This window comes from Canis lupus, chromosome 6 (genome assembly GCF_011100685.1).
Source record: "Canis lupus familiaris isolate Mischka breed German Shepherd chromosome 6, alternate assembly UU_Cfam_GSD_1.0, whole genome shotgun sequence".
NCBI lineage: Eukaryota > Metazoa > Chordata > Mammalia > Carnivora > Canidae > Canis > Canis lupus.
This window is the reverse complement of record NC_049227.1, coordinates 57,416,467-57,435,363: the sequence shown is the minus strand read 5'-3', so window position 1 is coordinate 57,435,363 and position 18,897 is coordinate 57,416,467. Positions and strand designations below refer to the sequence as shown.

The 18,897-nt window shown below is 36.0% G+C and overlaps 1 protein-coding gene and 1 pseudogene across 1 annotated transcript in view; one reads left to right on the top strand and one right to left on the bottom strand.

The window, feature by feature from the left end:
* Window positions 1-17,946, top strand: part of BRDT (bromodomain testis associated) — a 58,135-nt gene extending 40,189 nt beyond the window's left edge. The window contains exons 15-19 of the mRNA XM_038541388.1: window positions 701-872; window positions 7,750-7,850; window positions 15,153-15,358; window positions 15,951-16,122; window positions 17,532-17,946. Coding sequence (XP_038397316.1) covers window positions 701-872; window positions 7,750-7,850; window positions 15,153-15,358; window positions 15,951-16,122; window positions 17,532-17,600 — 720 coding nt within the window. The 3' untranslated portion in view covers window positions 17,601-17,946. The remainder of the gene's footprint in view (window positions 1-700; window positions 873-7,749; window positions 7,851-15,152; window positions 15,359-15,950; window positions 16,123-17,531) is intronic.
* Window positions 5,597-5,965, bottom strand: LOC119872269 (annotated as a pseudogene).
* Window positions 17,947-18,897: the final 951 nt, after the last annotated feature.

The following is an 18,897-nucleotide window of genomic DNA, read 5'->3' as shown; positions in this document are numbered from 1 at the left end:
TACCTAGGCTTTGGTATCTTAGCTTGCAACTGAGTAGATGTGAGATTCTAGGTAAATTGCTTTTATTATATTTAAGTCCCATTGTAAACTGTAGATGGGGATGATAGTTCTACCAAACTCAAGAGATTATTGTGAGAATTGAACTATATGAAGGGTTTAGCCTAGTACCTCATACATTATAGGCATTAAATAAGTGTTAGCTATTATACTAGTTTTTACTTAATAAATTAATCAGAATTTGTTGATAGTCTACAGGTTAACTATCATGTGACTTTTACCCATTCTTCCCATTATGCCTATAATTCAGTAAGGATAGGAGGTAAAAAAAAAAAAAGTGAATTAGCCTCTAGATTGGGTATAAAAGCTCAGTTTTTATTTTCCATAGCTCACAGAAAAGCATTTCAAAATAAGCAGCACTATTTAATATCATGCCTCAGGCTATATGTATTATTAAGATTATCTGTTTCAACTAACTCTGCTTAAAACTATAGGATGGCCAAGCCATTTAATCTTTCCACATCTTGATTTTCTCATCTGTAAGAATGGGATAATTATACCTTATAAGTTTGTGTAACTTAAGTAATACCATTTTTTAAGAGTGTTGTTATGTTTTTTCCTCTTGTGTTTTAAATTTTTTTAGTTAAACTACTTGTGTGGTTAAAACTCTGAATGACAATTTTATTTATCTTTGTCTTAACAGATACAGCGTTCTGTGCAAGATAAAACCTCTGCAAAAACTACCCTTGTTTGTCAGACTTCATATTCGTGTGAAACACCACCAAATCACCATCAGTCAGCATTGAATCATCAAGAATTAGAACATTTACAGGGTGTAAAAAACATTTCACCTTTACAAATTCCACCTCCCTCAGGTAAAAAGTTAATTAGTAAATAATAAACTCCAGGTTAGAAAAAATCACTGAAGCACATTGTTAGAGATTATCTGCTTTATACTTAAGATACTCATTACATTTGAATAAGAAAATTATGTGTACAGTTCACATGCAGCTTACTTTCAAGTAGATTATGTACATTGGCATTGGCATATGCCATATATTAAAACCTTCCACTGCCAGTCTACTACTACTACTACTACTACTACTACTACTACTACTGAGTTCTGAGCAGATTTAGAATTTTGCTCTAACTTCCATGATGCTTATTTGAATTGGAAAGGTAGGATGGAATATGGAAAAGATAGAGATTATATAGGTAGAGAAATTAAGTTATATACATGAGAAATCGTTTAAAACTAAGGAAACCTGGGCTAGAAATACTTGCCTAGCAGTGGTTCCCATTTGCCAAAACATCTTCGAACATTTTATATTGTTAGATTCATTTGACTAAATATCCTGTCTGTTAGTTTTGTCAGAAGTGAAAATATTGCCTGTCTCATCTTGATTCTCCTGCCAGTGTTTGGCACAAAGGATAATTCTCTGATACTGATGAACTCAGCCTAGGAGTACCTGAACCTTAAGATACTATTCAGGTCTAACCTAAAGGCAGATGTGAATGAATGTTCCTTATCCACATCTCCTTCCCTTTAGGCTGCTCACTGGTTTGTATTTGGCCTTCCAATGACAGTGGTTTCTCCAAAGCAGAAGAAATTTCTAAATTGTTTTACAACACAGATTAGGAGGAACAGAGAAATTTTGATACTCCTTTATTGCTTCTAGTGGTAGCTCCCTACTGTTCTTTAAGTATTTCATTTTGTATTTAACTCAAGTTATAGCTCTTCCCAAAGCAACACTGGAGGGCATCCCAGAAATAAAGATAAAAATCCAAAGTATGAAATACTTACATCCATCCTTTTGTGGAAAAAAGTTTTCAAATTATGCAGGAGCATAACTGAAAATGTAGTAATTCATGAATTACCTTAAATACAAGTGTTCCATTTGGGTCTTTTATTTTGTATACAAGTAGCTTCAAACAGGAGCATAGTGAAATCTGATTTTATATTAGGAAGTGGTTGTTGCTTAACTATATAGAGGATGGATTAAAGTGAAGATGCTCTGGAGTAGTTGGGACCAAGTAAGGAAGCTGAGTGCTGTAGTTTAGGAAGGAAATTATGAGGACCATAACTAAGGCAGTAAGTATGGAAAGGAAATGAATAAATTATAAAAATATTTTTGTGGTGCAGCTGATAGGCTTTGTTATAATAAATATCTTGCCAAGGTATCATCCAATAGCTGGATTGAGGATAAGAGGTAGGGCTGCCCGGGTGGTTTGGTGCCACCTTCAGTTCAGGGCGGGATCCTGGAGACCCGGGTTCAAGTCCCAGGTTGGGCTCCTTGCATGGAGCCTGCTTCTCCCTCTGCCTGTGTCTCTGCCTCTCTCTCTCTCTCTGATGAATAAATAAATAAAATCTTAAAAAATAAAAAGAAAAGAAGAGGTTGTGCTCACTTTGGATGTGTTTGAGGTACTAGAGTATCTAATTGGAAATCTACAACCGTAAATAGGTTTCTGAAACTAACAGGATATAATGAGAACTATAATTTAGGAATTACCAGTGCATAGAAGCTACTTGAAACTGATAATGAATGAACACACCCAGGAAAATGTATAGAGCAGGAAGAGAAAGATCAAGCACAAAATTCTAAGAAACAAAACTTCCTCAGTTAAAATAGAAAAAAGTAAGGTTAAAAGATGATGTCATCAAATCACAAGAATATAAAAATACCACAAGAGTATATACTGCAATGGATTAAAGTAAGATGAGAAGTGAGGAGAGAGGATTAAAATTGGCAGTGTGAGGGCAGCCCTGGTGGCCCAACGGTTTAGCGCTGCCTTCAGCCCAGGGTGTGGTCCTGGAGACCCGGGGTCAAGTCCTGCATCAGGCTCCCTGCATGAAATGGAGCCTGCTTCTGCCTGTGTCTGTGCCTCTCTCTCTCTCTTTCTCCCTTTCTCTCTCTCTCTCTCTCTCTCTCTCTCTCTCTCCATGTGTCTCTCATGAATAAATTTTTTTTTTTTAAGATTTTATTGAGAGAGAGAGAAGGGGGCAGAGACGCAGGCAGAGGGAGAAGCGGGCTCCATGCAGGGAGTCCGACGTAGAACTCGATCCTGAATCTCCAGGATCACGCCCTGGGCTGAAGGCGGCACTAAACCGCTGAGCCACCTGGGCTGCCCAATTAATTAAATCTTAAAAAAATAAAAATTGGCAGTGTGAGTTTTTTTTTGCTTTTGCAAAAGGTTTTTTTACTAGCCATTGTGATTGGGGTAGAAGACAGTTTTTCTAAGTTGAGAAATAATGGAATGTGGATGTACACCAGTCTTCCAGTAAGTTTATTGGTAGAGAAGATAGCTATGGCTTTAACAGAAAAATAGTTTTGGGGGCGTTTTTTTGGTGGGAGTTTATTGGTTAGATGAGGAGACATTGTTTCATTATGTTTGAGTTTTTGAATCAAAGAGATTTGGACATGTTTAAAGGTTGATCAGAAAGAGCCATAATATAGAAACTGTTTTTATTATAGTAAATTCATGGAATATTGGTAGGCATAGCCCTGAAGAAGTAGATAGTGGAAAATAATGCAGTCAAGATGGTCCTTTGTTCCTATTTTAAGAAAACATCTTATCTATGGAAAGTCAGGCTTTCAAAATCGAAGCCTTCTGTTGGAGTAATTTTATTGTATGGATTAAATTTTTATTTATATGTGATTGTGAGTAAAAGGAATTTGTGTGACTATTATATAAAAGGAATGTGAATGTTTGGACAATGCCAGAGTGGCTATTCTATTGCACTTACCAAATTTTTCAGAATCAAGTGTTTTGCATTTTCCAACTGTAGGTGGCACAATGCCCAAGGGAAACTGCAAATGTATAAAAGCTAAAGTTACTTTTCTGGAGTTTAATCTTGATGGAAATAAAGTTTTAGTTAAATCTTCTTAAACAATGAGTTTTTTCACTTAAGTTTTAATAAAAGTTTGACAAAATGTCAACTTTTGTCAATGTTAGGAGTACATAAAAGCTTTAAGAAATTGAATCACATGTTAGCAGTTTATTTCAAAATTACTGCCATCGTTTCCACATGAACTGAAAAATGCCTTTTTTCCTTAAAATAAGTTGGTCTTAAGTTACAAAAGATTAATGGCCTTATCCTTTTAACTTCTTCATTTCCCAGATTCATTTCTCAGCTTATAAATCTTCACTCAATTATATTAAGAATTTTTTAAAAAATCAAATGCTTATGTTGTCATATCATTGTGAATTAACATAGCAAATGAAAAGGTAAATCAAAGAGTTTGGTATCTAGTAGGAGAAATAAACAACTGGTATACAAAGTAAAAAAATATTGTTCCCTAAAAGAATCAAAACAAAATTTAAGGAGTTGAGGAAGGCAAAATTACCCCATCTCTTTGGCAGATGTATATTTTACAGATTAAGTATCATTTGCACTGGATATTGGAGGAAGAAGTAAGACTTATCTATATATATCTAGGACTGAAAGGCATTTTGGATGGAGGAAACAACATGCATGAAGGTATTTAGGCAATCGATAATTTAATGTGATTAAAGCTTTGGTTGGATAAATAGGCACGTGGGAGAATGAATTTGGAAAGGTACACCAGGTTCAGATCATAAAGAACCGTGTTATCTACAGACTTTGGACTTAATGCTATAGTCAGTAGGGAGCCAGTGAAGATTTTTTTTTTTTTTTGAGTAAAGGGTGTGCCTCAAGTTACTTAATTTACAAATATTATATAGGCCAGTTGGAGGACTGGGCCATAAGGACCTGAGAAAGAAGAGACCAACAGGGCTTTTGCAGTAGTAGGGGAAAAAAATGAAGTAATAGAAAGAAAGAAAAGGGAAAGGTTGAAAAAAATGATAAGGGCAGAATGAGCAGGTCTGTAAAACCTGAATATGTGCTAGATTTTAATAACAAAGTATTACAAGCTTAAGTGGCTCAGAATATAGGCTAGATACTGGTACAGGTTGGAAAACATAAGTCTGAGGAAGAGAAGTTTTGTAGGACCAGAGGGTCATCCCCCTAAAAACATTTTTCAAAGAGACCCTTGACACACTTTCTAGGCTTCTGTCACTCTATTTCCTTTGTCATCCCATCTCTTTGAATGTTCCTTACAGATATCTCTGTATCTGCCTAGCTTTAAATGCTGATAACACGGAGTTGTATCATTAAGCCTTTATCTTTTTACTTCAGAGCATTCCAGCCATGTTCCAAAGCCTATGTTTACTAAGCTAGTGATCCCCTCGGCTTTATAGCAATATTCTTGGAACAGCCTTCCCATTTACCCAGTTATGCCATACATTGATTATTTCTACTTATTAGAACATGTAAAAGGTTGGAAGGCAATGATCTATACATCCTGCCTGAATGATCTCAGTGTCTGTGACTTCTAGTCTCATTTTTACAAATCAAGCATCCAGGCTTCATGCATATTTATACAACTCCACTGAACATCTTAAATATCACATAGGCATGTCAAACACAGCATTCCAAAATTGAATTTCCCTATTTTAATGCCCACATTTTAATCTTTCTTGTTTTCTTTAAAAAACACTATTGTTTTATTATCAGCAGGACTGCCCTGCATGGGGCAGTGGACACTGGGTTGAGGATATGTGTAGGATGTGAGGAGGAGATAATGATTGGGTGGCTGCTTTGAAGGAAAGGGGTGATCTGGAGGCCAGGTACAAGAGCCCTGCAGTTTCACTTCCAGCAATATGTAGACCTCTTAAAGGAGTCCTGGCAAGCTATGGCCATACCACCAATAAGATTAAGAAATTCCTGGAAATCTATCTGGCCATCAGAGTTGAGGTCCAGTTTTTTCATCATGCAATGAAGGATACAGAGTCCATCTGGTTCTTTGTGCCAGTTCTGTATTCATGAAGGTTAGGAACTCTGTCTTGGAGAGTGTGCAGTTGTTACTCCTATCCAGCACACTTGGAAAGCAGCCATCAGAGAGTCGATGCACTGCTCAGTTTCAGTAGGGTTGGACATTTTTGCCATACCTGCTTGGAGGAGGCATGGAGCCTGTGACCAGGTGGCGGTGGTGCTATTCCTCTTTAATTCTTGATAATAATATTGCCACCGCTTATCTCAGCAAACTGAGAGTTATTTAGAGTTTACTTCTCTTGTAATATATACTCTATTTTTTAAATACTATCTGGCCTCAAGCACAAAATGGATATAGTTCTAAATTTATAGTTTTAACTCCCTATTTTTCCATTCCTTGTTGAACGGAGAAAACATAGGTACCATTGGGCTATGTAGGGATATACAAATTTAAACTTTCTTTTCATTCATGACTCCTTTGTAACTGTTTTTTCTCACTCTTCTCTGCTTACTCCCATCACTTAACTTTCTTCTCTTCTTCAAGCCTCAACTTCAACTAGTAGGATTTGGCCAGAGAATCAGTCAAGGACTTGATGGGTAGTAGGAGCTTAAATGTAAGTTCCTCCAATATGTAAATGGCTAGGATTTTGTGAGCTTGAATCAATTAACAAAGATAGCAACTTAGTTTTCATTTATCTCCTCTGTCCTTGCTCTACTTGTTAAGCCCTGTAGAAAAGAACTAGGGAGAATTAAAAGAGAAATGACCCAAATAAGTTCATGCATCAGGATGTTCATGGTTGTGTATGACAGAAAAGTCACTTCAAGATGGCTTGAAGGACGGATGCCTGGGTGGCTCAGTGGTTCAGCGTCTGCCTTTGGCTCAGGGTTTGATCCCGCCATCTGGGATAGAGTCCCACATTGGGCTCCCTGCAGGGAGCCAGCTTCTCCCTCTGCCTATGTCTCTGCCTCTCTCTATGTGTGTGTCTCTCATGAAGAATAAATACATCTTTAAAAAATAATTTTAGGGATCCCTGGGTGGCGCAGTGGTTTGGCGCCTGCCTTTGGCCCAGGGCACGATCCTGGAGATCCGGGATCGAATCCCACATCAGGCTCCCGGTGCATAGAGCCTGCTTCTCCCTCTGCCTATGTCTCTGCCTCTCTCTCTCTCTCTCTCTCACTGTGTGTGACTATCATAAATAAATAAAATTTAAAAAAATAATAATTTTTTAAAAAGATGGCTTAAAGGATATAAGGAATTTTGTTAGCATATATAACCACTATAGTTCAAAGATAAGTTAGTCTTTAGGCATGATTTGACCAAGGCTTACGCTCTTTTTCTGTAGTTATCTTTATCAATAATAAGTGAAATATTTGTATGAAAAATTAACAAATAGGATTACATGGTCTATTCTCTTCACCCCAGAGTCAAGCCAACCTTTTACATTTTGTACTCTTATCTCCTCACTAGTTATTATAGGTATTTAGTGTCTTAGTTCTTCCATTCTTTGTGTTTTCTTTGTTTTTAATTTGGCCACCAAGAAGTATCTTTCCCTGGGAGCCCTGCATTGGCTTCAGACTGCTCTTTCCTGAATGACTCACTAGTGTCTGTAGGGTTACCATGATTGGTTTGGCCTAATAAAAACCTGTCTCTAGAGCTGAGCATCAGTTTGCACACTGGAGGACTGTTAGACCAAAGGGACAGATAAAACAGATTTTGGTAGGTGAGTCACGGTGTCAACTATAATGGAGATGAAACAAGAGGACAAATTTCAAGTGAAAAAATGTTTATTTTACAGTTCCTCAACTAAGAATATTCCAAAGTTAAAACAATATCAAAAATTAATCACTTTGTTTTCATAGTTTCTGACCTGGGTGGGGTGGGTAGGGAAAAATGTCAAATTATGGACAAACAAAATGAAATCACTTCATTATACTGTTCTAAAACTGTGTGCATCTAGGTGATACTGAACAGCATTTGAATGGCCTAACTGTGACGCATCAGTCTGATGATAATGACACAAGAGTGTTAGAATCTGAATGTCAAGTACCTGTGCAGAAGGTAAGAGAGTGATGTTATTTTTTCCTCACAGATCTTGGAGGGTTTTAAAATTGAATATGGAAGTGGAACAAGGGGTATTTTAAGCCTTATCTTGCATGAGATTTTGGATCTCTAAGCTTATTTAATTAAAAAGAAATATTCTTTGGCCTCTTCAATTAAAAAAAAAAAAGTTATTTGTGAGCAACACCTCCCCTGTACCCTCTACCATCAGTTCTCATGCATGTATTTAATTATAAGTTCTATAATGCTGGTATTTGCCAACTATCCTGATTTTATTTTTTTAAGATTTTATTTTATTCATGAGAGACACAGAGAGAGAGGGAGAGGCAGAGACACAGGTAGAGGGAGAAGCAGGCTCCATGCCGGGAGCCCGATGCGGGGCTCAATCCTGGGATTCCAGGATCTCACCCTGGTCCAAAGGCAGGTGCTAAACCACTGAGCCACCCAGGCATCCCAATTCATCTCTGTTCTTAATTCTTTTGCACTCAGCAGATTTATTTTGGAGGTCTCCTGCCATCTCTAAAATCTTTATTATTCCTTTTTGTCTTATTTTTCCACTAGGCCAGGGTTTCTCTAGTTTAGCACTATTGACATTTTGGGCTTGGATAAGTCTGTATTGGGGGTAGGGCTATGCATTGTAAAATACTGAACAGGAACCTTAGCCTCTTCCTCACTGGATGCTAGTAGTACCCTTTCCCCCACCCCTGTGTGGCAACCAAAAGCATCCACTTACATTGCCAGATGTCTTCCCTGGACAGAGGGGAATCACCCCCAGGTGAGAATCAGTGCCTTAATTTTGCCTAGCTGCTCCCCTATCCCTATTATTTGGCTTATCAGAGGAACCAGTGACCTCTAAAATTGTTACATCCTTCCCAAAATTGATACAGTGAGAAGCCAGAACGTTCTACTACTTCTCTATCTAATTGAACATCCACTATGGTGATTTCAGTTTTAGTCTCTCTGTAAATGACCCAAATACGTATTTCTAGTCCTGACTTCCTATGATAAACATTTTTGATGACTTCTCGGTCTTCTGCAGCCTAGGAGTTGCCACGCAGGGGTGGGAGAAAGGGTGCTGCTAGCATCCAGTGAGGGAGGCTAAGGTTCCTGTTCAGCATTTTACAATTCTTTGATTTATTTCTAATATGTCTCCTTTTTTTCCAACCTCATAAACCAGTACTTACTCTTTTAATCTGAGCTCTTTTTAACATAACTGGTCTAACTTGAGACCCTCCTTATTCTAATCCATTTCACTTTTAACATTCTTACGTTGTTCTTCCCGATGTGTTCTCTTGATGACATTACTCATCTGTATGAAACCACCACTGGTTTCCAACTTTGACTCCAGAATGAAGATTAAACACCTTTACATTATGACCCGAAACTAACTTTTCAATCTGAACTAGATGCCTTATAACTCATTGCAACTGAACTATTCATTTCTCTCCAGATTATCCCTATTTATGCCTTTAATTATATTCATTCTTAATGAGGAATGCTTGCCATTCTCATATCTATCTTTCTAGTTGTTTTATTCTTTGTTATTCCTGAAAAACTGTCCTATACTCCCAAACCCACATACAAAGTTTACTATTTTAGCATCTGCCAAAATTTCATTGCAGTTAAGTAGAAATTTCAGGCACAAAGCTAGAGACCAATTTTGATCCTTCCTTTATTCCCTGTTTAATATATACCATCGGGTATTGCCATAGTTGTTTCAAACCTCTATCTGAAGATGGTATGCTTTAAATGACTGAGTAGTCAGATGAATTCTACAGTGGGTATTTAGCTTATTCCATGGGTAAAAACAAAAATAGGTTTTATTGACAACATATGGGAAACACTTCCAAAGGACATCTGGGTGACCACTGATAATGTCTGACTTTTATTAATTCATATATAGCTTTTATTATATGAGGTACCTTAACTCAGGTACCTTAACTCAATGTTCACTTTGTTGAGAGTTTTTATCATATAAAAACAGCTGTTGGGGTGCTTGGGTGGCACAGTCAGTTAAGCATCTTGACCCTTGGGTCGTAGTCCAGGGGTCGTGCGATTGAGCCACACGTTGGACTCTGTGCTCAGCACACAAGTCTGCTTGGATTTCTTGCTTCCTCTGCCCCTCCCCCAAAAATAAATAAATAAATCTTTAAAAAAAACAAGGGTTGAATTTGCCCATTCTTTTTCTGCATCAGTTGAAATGGTCATATGATTCTTATTCATTTTGGTAATGTGGTGTATCATATTTAATCTGTGTTCATCAGGGATATTGGCCTATGATTTTTGTGTGTCCTTATCTGGTTTCGGTATCAGGATAATGCTGGCCATAAAATGAGTTTGGAAGAGTTCCTCTCCTATTTTGGGGGAGAGTTGGAGAAGGATTGGTATTGGTTCTTAAAATGTGAAGCTATCTGTTCTTGGATTTTTGTTTGTTTGGAGGCTTTTGATGATAGACTCAGTGTCCTCACTAGTAATCAGTCTGTTTCAGATTTTCTGTTTCATCATCATTCAGTCTTGGAAGATTGTATCTTTCTAGGAATTTATCCGTTTCTTTCCAGGTTGTTCATTTCTTTGATATAATTGTTCATAGTAGTCTCTTATCTTTGTATTTCTGTGGTATCAGTTGTAATATCTCTTTCATTTATGATTCTACTTTTTGAATCCTCTTTCTTCTGACGAGTCTACCTAAAAGTCTGTCTGTTTTCTTTATCTTTTAAAAAAATCAGCTTTTAGTTTCATTGATTATTTCTGTTGTCATTTAAAACTGCTTCTGCTCGGATCTTTGTTGTTTCCTTCTTTCTCTAACTTTGGGCTTTGCTCTTCTTTTTTCTAGTTCCTTGTAAGAACTAGAAATGTATAAATTAGGTTATACATGAGATCTTTCTTGTTTCGTGATGTGTACATTTATCACTGTAAACTTCCTCTTGAATTGCTTTTGCCACATCCCATACATTTAGTAGTATTTCCATTTTCATTAGCCTCAAGATATTTTTTATTTTTTTTATTTCTTCCTTGAGCCCTTGGTTGTTCAGTAGTAGCATGATATTTAACCTCCATGTACTTGTGTTCTTTCTAGATTATTTTCTTGTGGTTCCCTGCTAGTTCCATAGTGTTGTCAGAAAAGATGTATGGCATGACTTTGATATTTTTGAATTTATTGAGATTTTGTTCTGTGGCCTAATGTGATCTATACTGGATAGTGCTGTTTACACTTGGAAAGAATGTGTATTCTGCTGGTTTAGGATGGAATGTTCTGAATATATCTATTGGATCCATTTGGTCATCCAATGTGTCATTCAAAGCCACTGTTTGTTGATTTTCTGTTTGGATGATCTATCCATTGATGTAAGTGGGGGATGAAAATCCCCTAGTATATTGTATTACTATTCCATACTTTCTTTATGTTTGTTATTAGCTGCTGTATGTATTTGGGTGCTCCCATGTTGGGTGCATAAATACTTATAATTGTTATATTTTCTTGTTGAATTGTTCTCTTTGTGATTATATAGTGTCCTTTGTCTCTTATTTCAGTCTTTGTTTTAAAGTCCATTTTGTCCAATACAAGTAATGCTCCCCTGACTTTCCTTTCTCTTCCATTTGCATAAATGCTTTTCCATCCCTTCACTTTCAATCTGCATGTGTCTGTAGTATGAAATTAGTCTCTTGGAGACATCACATGGGTGAATCTTGCTCCTTTATCCATTCCATCATCCTGTAGCTTTTGATTGGAGAATTTAGTCCATTTCCATTCAAAGTAATTATTGATAGGTATGTACTTATTGCCATTTTGTTGCTTGTTTTATGGTTGTTTTTGTAGTTATTCCTTGTTATTGATTTTTCTTGCTTTCTTGTTCAGTTTGCTGGTTTTCTTTAGTAACAGACTTGGATTTGTTCTATTTTTTTACATATCTAGTACTGATTTTTAATTCTTGGTTACTGTTAAGTTTGTATATATAACAGCTTATGCATATAGCAGTCCTTATTACATCGATGGTAAGTTGACCTATTCTTTACTCTTCTCCACCTCTACTGCCCCCTTTACTATGTTTCAGGTATATGGTGTCATACCTTACATCTTTTTATTTTGTGAATCCCTTGACTAATTTTTATAGCTATACTTAATTTTACTGCTTTTGTGCTTCCTATTCTTATTCTTACTTATGGTCTTTAATTCAAGGAATCCCCTTTAATATTTCTCACAGGGCTGGTTTAGTGGTAATAAATTCCTTTAACTTTCCTTTGGGAAACTCTCCTTTTCTGAATGACAGGCTTGCTAGATAGATAGAGTATTCTTGATTGCAGGTTTTTTTTAAATTTCCTTTCAGCATGTTGAATATATCATGCCACTTTTTTCTTTCCTGTATAGTTTCTGCTGAAAAATCTGCTGATAGCCTTATGGGGTTTTCCCTAGTATGTTTTCTTTTCTCCTGAAACTTTTAGAACTGTAGTTTGCCATTTAACTACTATGTGTCTTGGAGTGAACTTCCTTGATTGATTTTATTAGGGGTTTTCTGTGCCTCCTGGATTTGGGTTCCTTCCCCAGATTTGGGAAGTTTATAGTTATTATTTCTTCAAACAAAGTTACTCCCCCCTTTTCTGTGTCTTTTTTTTTTTCTTCTGGGATTCCTATAATTTGAATGTTTCTCTGGTTGGTTCTTTTTTATGTTTTCTGTTTTCTGTCTCTTTTTTGGTGGCTTCATTGAAGTCTCCCACCCTTTCCTGAATTCCAGTGAGTATTTTTATGACCAATACTTTAAATTCTCCATCAGTCATATTACTTATTTGTTTCATTTAGGTCTCTTGCTACGATTTTTGTCCTCTTCTTTCATTTGGAACTTACTCCTCTGTCTCCTGATTGTGTCTAATTCTCTGTGTCAGTTTCTCTGTTATGAAAGTCAGCTATGTCTCCTATACATGAAAGTATTGGGCTTTCGAAAAAAGGTCCTGTGGTGCCCTGCAGTGCAGTGTCCCCTGTTCACCAGAACCTGGGGTTGAGGGGTATCTCCTGTGTGTGTCATGTGAGCCCTATTGTGGCTAAGCCACTTTTGCCTTCAGCCTCCTCATCTGCAATGGCTTTCTCTGCCTGTTGTAGGCAGGATTTGGCTCCAGTTTTATTAGTGAGCCAGTCTTCAGTTTCTCCGGGTTTGAGTTGAGTCATACCAGGCATTTGCCATAGAGGCAGTAGCACAGAGCTGTTGAGTGCTCTCCCTGTGTTTTGCCTCAATAAGCTTTCATTGGTGGTTGAGTCCTGCAGCCGGACTAGATGTCTGCCCCCCAGCCCACAGCCAGGGCTATAGTTGGACTGCTGTGTGTGTGTGTTTATCTTTCCTTCTCTCCAAGTTAGTGGTCACTTTGGAGTGGTACTGGTTCCTGTCAGGGCTGCTTGAACACTGCCCAGCTTATGGCATCACTTTGAATCACTCTCCTGCCAAGAGCATATTGGAGGGGACAGGTACATAGGAGAATGCAGGGTGGAGTACAGTGCCAGCAAGAGCCACTTCAGTTCACTGGACGGGACCAAGGCAAACCAAGTTTTAGGGCACAGGTTTGTGGAAGCATGGGGGCAGAGCAAGAGGTATTAATAAGTTATGTGGAGAGTGTTGAGGTCATGCTGGTTCCAATGTCTAAGCTGAGGGTGAGAGGAGGGAAATGGCATCCACCACTTCCTTTGTTCTTGGAGAAGTCTGTCATTGATTCCTGCCCCTCTGGTTCATCTCCAGCACACAATCTGAAAGGAGTAAACACATCTCCCTCTCATATACACCAGCTGTTTCAAACTAGTGCTTCTATTGCTGTATCTTCACAGTGCTGTTGTATTCTTCCAAGGATTTGGACTCCACTCTCCCAGTTCTCCCATAGAGCCTTCTAATTTTTAATGTTCCAAGTGTTAAAGACCTGCTAATTTGATTGTAAGAACTTGTGAAATTCAGTCTCTCTGGTCTCCAAAGCCAGATATTATGGTCATCAACCTTCCTGTGCCTAGGGTGGGTGTCTGTTTCTTTCTCCTGCCCATGCTCAGCATCCTTCCCTCCTGCAGACAGTCTCATAGAGAGTCCAGTGGGTCTGTTTGGCTCCTCACCACCCTTGGTCCTTTCTACCCTATTGTGGCCTCTTCTGTATATTTAGCTGTGCAAAGTCTAGTCTACCAATCTTTGGAGTCATTTTCTGAGTTATTTACACTGATGTGTATGTTACCTATTTGTATCAACAGGACAAGGTGAGCTTAGGATCCTCCTCCTTTGCCACCTTCTATATATAATTCCTATACATTTATTTTATTTTTAAAATATTTACTTATTCACTTGATAGAGCACATGGACATGAGCAGGGAGAGGGGCAGAGGGAGAGAGAGAATCTCAGCACACTGCCTGCTGAGCATGGAGTGCAAAGTGGGGTTTGACCCCATGACCCTGAGATTGTGACCTGAGCTGAAACTAACAGTTGGACACTCAATGAACCAAGCCACCCAGGCACCTCTGTATTGGAAAATTTTAAAATACATATATTTCTATGGGTTGCACTGATCTAGATCGTGATCATTTAAGAACAGTGTCACAATCAGTTAACTTTTTAAGAAAGGAAAGATAAGTCATGTCAGAGGGTTCCCAGCAAATTACTATGTCATTCTTATGGCATCATCTTTCCTTCATTATTAATAATTTGTATATTTGATTTAGTTTTCATATAGGACCATAAATATCTTTTTACTTATTTTTATATTCCTTGAAGATTCTCATACTCTTAATATAGAGTAACCCCTGAACAACACAGAGTTGAACTGTTGGGTCCACTTATAACCCAGCTTTTTTCAATACAGTATAGTACTGTAACATATTTTTTCAGTATGATTTTCTCAGTATTATTTTCTCTTTATTATAAGAATACAGTATATAATACATATAACATAGAAAATATGTGTTAATCGACTGCTTATGTTATTGGTTAAAGCCTTTAGTTGACCACAGGCTATTAGTAGTTTTGGGGGGAGTCTGAAGTTACACATGGACTTTTGACTATGCAGGTGTCAGCACTCCTCATCCCCATGTTGTTCAGTGTCAACTGTATATGTTTTACATTAAATTGAAATAATTGGTAAGCATTCTATTTTAATTTGGTCTTAAATGATTAATGAATAGCTTATCTGTTGTCATATTTTCATATTTTTAAATAATTTTTAAGTAAGATTACATAGAGACCTTTAGAATCTTAATTTGATCTATTATTGTATCAAAAATATTGTTTTCCTTCCAGTATATAGTTGACATCTGTAGACATATACTGAATCAGATATATTTGTTTTAGGATATAAAGATAAAGAATGCAGACTCTTGGAAAAGTTTAGGCAAACCAGTCAAAACATCAGGTGTACTGAAATCCTCAGATGAGCTCTTCAACCAATTTAGAAAAGCAGCAATAGAAAAAGAAGTAAAAGCTCGAACACAGGAACTAATACGGAAACATATGGAACAGAATACAAAGGAACCAAAAAGAGTTCAAGAAAATCAGAGGTCAGTCATTTACTGGAGTAAGGGAGCCTAGGAGATATGGACTTTTTTTCATTTCAGTTTCTTTTTGTTCAAGTATTCATTCATGTCTGCATGCATTGACTATGTATAGCAATCTCCATTCCCAATGGTGGACATGTAATTTTAAATATATTTCTTTTTTGTCAAGTGACCATGATTTAGCTATTTAGTAGAATACAAAGCGAATTATAATTGTAAAAAGTAAATTTTATTGATATTTTTAATTGACAAGTAGTATCTACTTTGAAGAGGATAGAAATTATCAAGTGATTAAGATATTAAAGATACTAATATAACTAAATCATAAAGACATCATTATTTTCAAGAAATGTCTTGTTTCCATTCTATGTGTAAGAACGTAGCAATATACTTGCTTAGTTTCCATAACCTTCTCTTTGTTAATATAGATTGCCTTTGCAAAATTTGACATCAAAAGTCAAACTTAAAAATGATATAACATATGAAAGGAGGGATCTAAAACATTGCTTTATGCTTATAATTGAATTAACATATCTTTATAATAAAAACTTTTAAGGAATTTGAAACCTACTTTGAGCTATATTGTTTCTTTAAGGGACCTTGGCTTCACTCAAGAATCTTTTTCAAACAAAATGCAAAATCAGTACCTTGGAGAACAGAAAGACCATCAGCAGTCTTCAGAAGCTCAAGATAAATACAAACTCTGGCTTCTCAAAGACCGTAATTTAGCAAGGGAGAAAGAGCAAGAGCGGAGGAGGAGAGAAGCAGTAAGTAAATTTTACTTTACTAAATCTAACTAAGGAAAGATTTAACAAAGCAGTGGCTTTTACAGTTTCAAAGATATATTCAGGGTGATTTTCAGTGACAGTGAATTTACATTGTTGGTACATTTACCTATCACTCTGGGCTGTTAACTAATTACAAATTAAAAACAAATAAACCCTTTTTTTTTTTTTTAAAGATTTACTTATTTATTTTAGAGATAGAGTGGGGGGCGGAGCAGGGGGAAGAGGGGGGATTCAAAGCCAACTCCACCCTTACCTCACCAACTCCACCCTTACCTCAGAGCCCAAAGTGGGGCTTGATCTCACATCCCTGAGCTGAAAAAAAAAAATTTCATAGTTGGGGGGCACCTGGGTGGCTCAGCGGTTGAGCGTCTGCCTTTGGCTCAGGTCCTGATCCTGGGATCCTGAGATCGTGTCCCACGTCAGGCTCCCTGCATGGAGCCTGCTTTTCCCTCTGCCTGTGTCTCTGCGTCTCTCATAAATAAATAAATAAAATCTTTTAAAAAAAATAAATAGATTTAAAAATTTCATAATTGATGTCAGTTTGGATGTCATCAACATGAACATTTAGAGAAGGCTTCAGAGTATAGGAAACATTTATTTCCTTTGTCTTATTTATTAGATTTTATTTATTTGAGAAGGAGAGCACAAGTGGGGTGGGGGTGGGCAAAACAGAGGGAGAGAGAAGCAAACTCCCTGCTGAATAGGGTGCCCCATGGGAGGCTCCATCCCAGGACCTTGAGATCATGACCTGAGCCAAAGGTAGAGGCTTAATTGACTGAACCACCCCTGCATCCCTATTTCTTTTGATTTAATTAGAATTCTGTTTACTTTAGCTTATTTTTAATGGCTTCTTAGCATTTAATGAACATACTGAGTGTTATACGTGCGATTTGGTTTAATTTTCATAAATACCTATATATAAAATAAACTTGGTTAAATAATTTGCCCTAGGTTACACAGTAAGTGGCAGAGTCAAGAAAAGCCTGTAGCTTTATTGCTATGCATTTTAGTTTCCTCAAATAGTTAAAGATACTGGTTCATTCAGAAAATAATTTTATGTGTCTAGCACTATTTTGATTATAGAGATAAATGAAACAATATACTCAGTTCATGTCCTTGTTAATAGTCTATCAACACTGATAATTTTCTCTTATTTGGAGAAGTTTAATTTAGTGTTTGTGTAAGCTTTAATTTTTATTTATCACATGAACAATAATTTAACAAAAATCAGTATTTGAACAGAAATAGAAAATTAGACTCATTACATTAAATAAATTGTGTTCATTTTGTAGATTCTGTTCTAAATGTTTTGATCATTTTTATATATATCTAATGAAGGCATAGATATTTTTAAAGTAACATTGAATTTTTTTTCCTTGTTTCTACAGATGGCTGGTACCATTGATATGACTCTTCAAAGTGACATTATGACAATGTTTGAAAACAACTTTGATTAAAACATTAAATTAACCATCAACTTAAAATGAATGATATAAAAGATTAAAATGTATATGGTAAAATGATTGCTTTAAAACACCACGATACCAATCTTATATTGTACTTGCTCTAAAATGATTAAACAATTTTCACATATATTTTTAATAGCTATATGTTCATTTTCTAAATGACATAATTTACAGGAAATTTTATAATTTTGGATCCCTAAAAATTGAATAAATTCCCAGATGTTATTTATTTTATAAATAATTGTCTGCTATGTATTATAGTCCCTGTCTAAGCAGTAAAAATCCAAAAGAGACCCTTGTTTAAAAATGAAAAATACATAAAAGTGTATCAAAAACAGCTCCTGTTGTTTTTAACTTTTAAAACAAATATCTATCTGCCTTAAAATATTTTGAACTTCTAACAAATAATACTTGGTTTCTTTGTCAGGTTATATAATATTCTCTGCTGATTCTGTATGCAAAATTTATATTGAAATTTAGTTTAAAGAGTATTATGTATGGTTTGGATAATGTTAAATTTGAGCAAAATAATAGTAAATATTATGATGTAAGTTTCTATAGGAACTTATACAATTCTTATATGCATATGTGATAGTAATGAATGTTTTACATTTTTACTTAACTATGTAGTCTTTAAATCTGTAAATTATTTTTGTTTCATCATTCTCAAGTTGCAATTATGTATAAATCATGTGTATCCACTTCATATATTTTAGCATTTTGGACTCTTGAAGTGTAACATGACTCAGGTCCTATTATGATACCATCTAAAGTGAAAACTCTGTGTGTGTGTGTGTATGTGTGTGTTTTAGAGCAAAAGAGAAAGTTTTCTTGACTTTATTTGTTTTTATACTCAATATAATTTTTTGAACTATCTAAACTACAGTCATTTAAAAAATATCAACTAGTGGCTAAATGATAGTGACACTTTCATGAAACATAGCTAGAATCAAAGTAGCTGTCATACTCATTAACTACAACTATTATTAACCAAGTGATTAGTGTGTATATACTAAATAGTATGCATTGTTATTTTCCTAAAAGATTATCTACAGATTAGATAGATCTCTATGTATTCTAGAATATGTATTTTTAGGAAGATATATCAGGTGTACATAGTGATTAGCTTTAGGTGATGGAATTACAGGTGTTTTTTTTCCTTCTCATTCTTTTTAATATTATGTAATACTTTTAAGATCTGTGGGAAATTTTCCATTTTGAAGAGAGAATGAAAATAGTAAGGATTTTTATCAAATACACATTAAATCTTTCAACAGCTGCCTTTTGA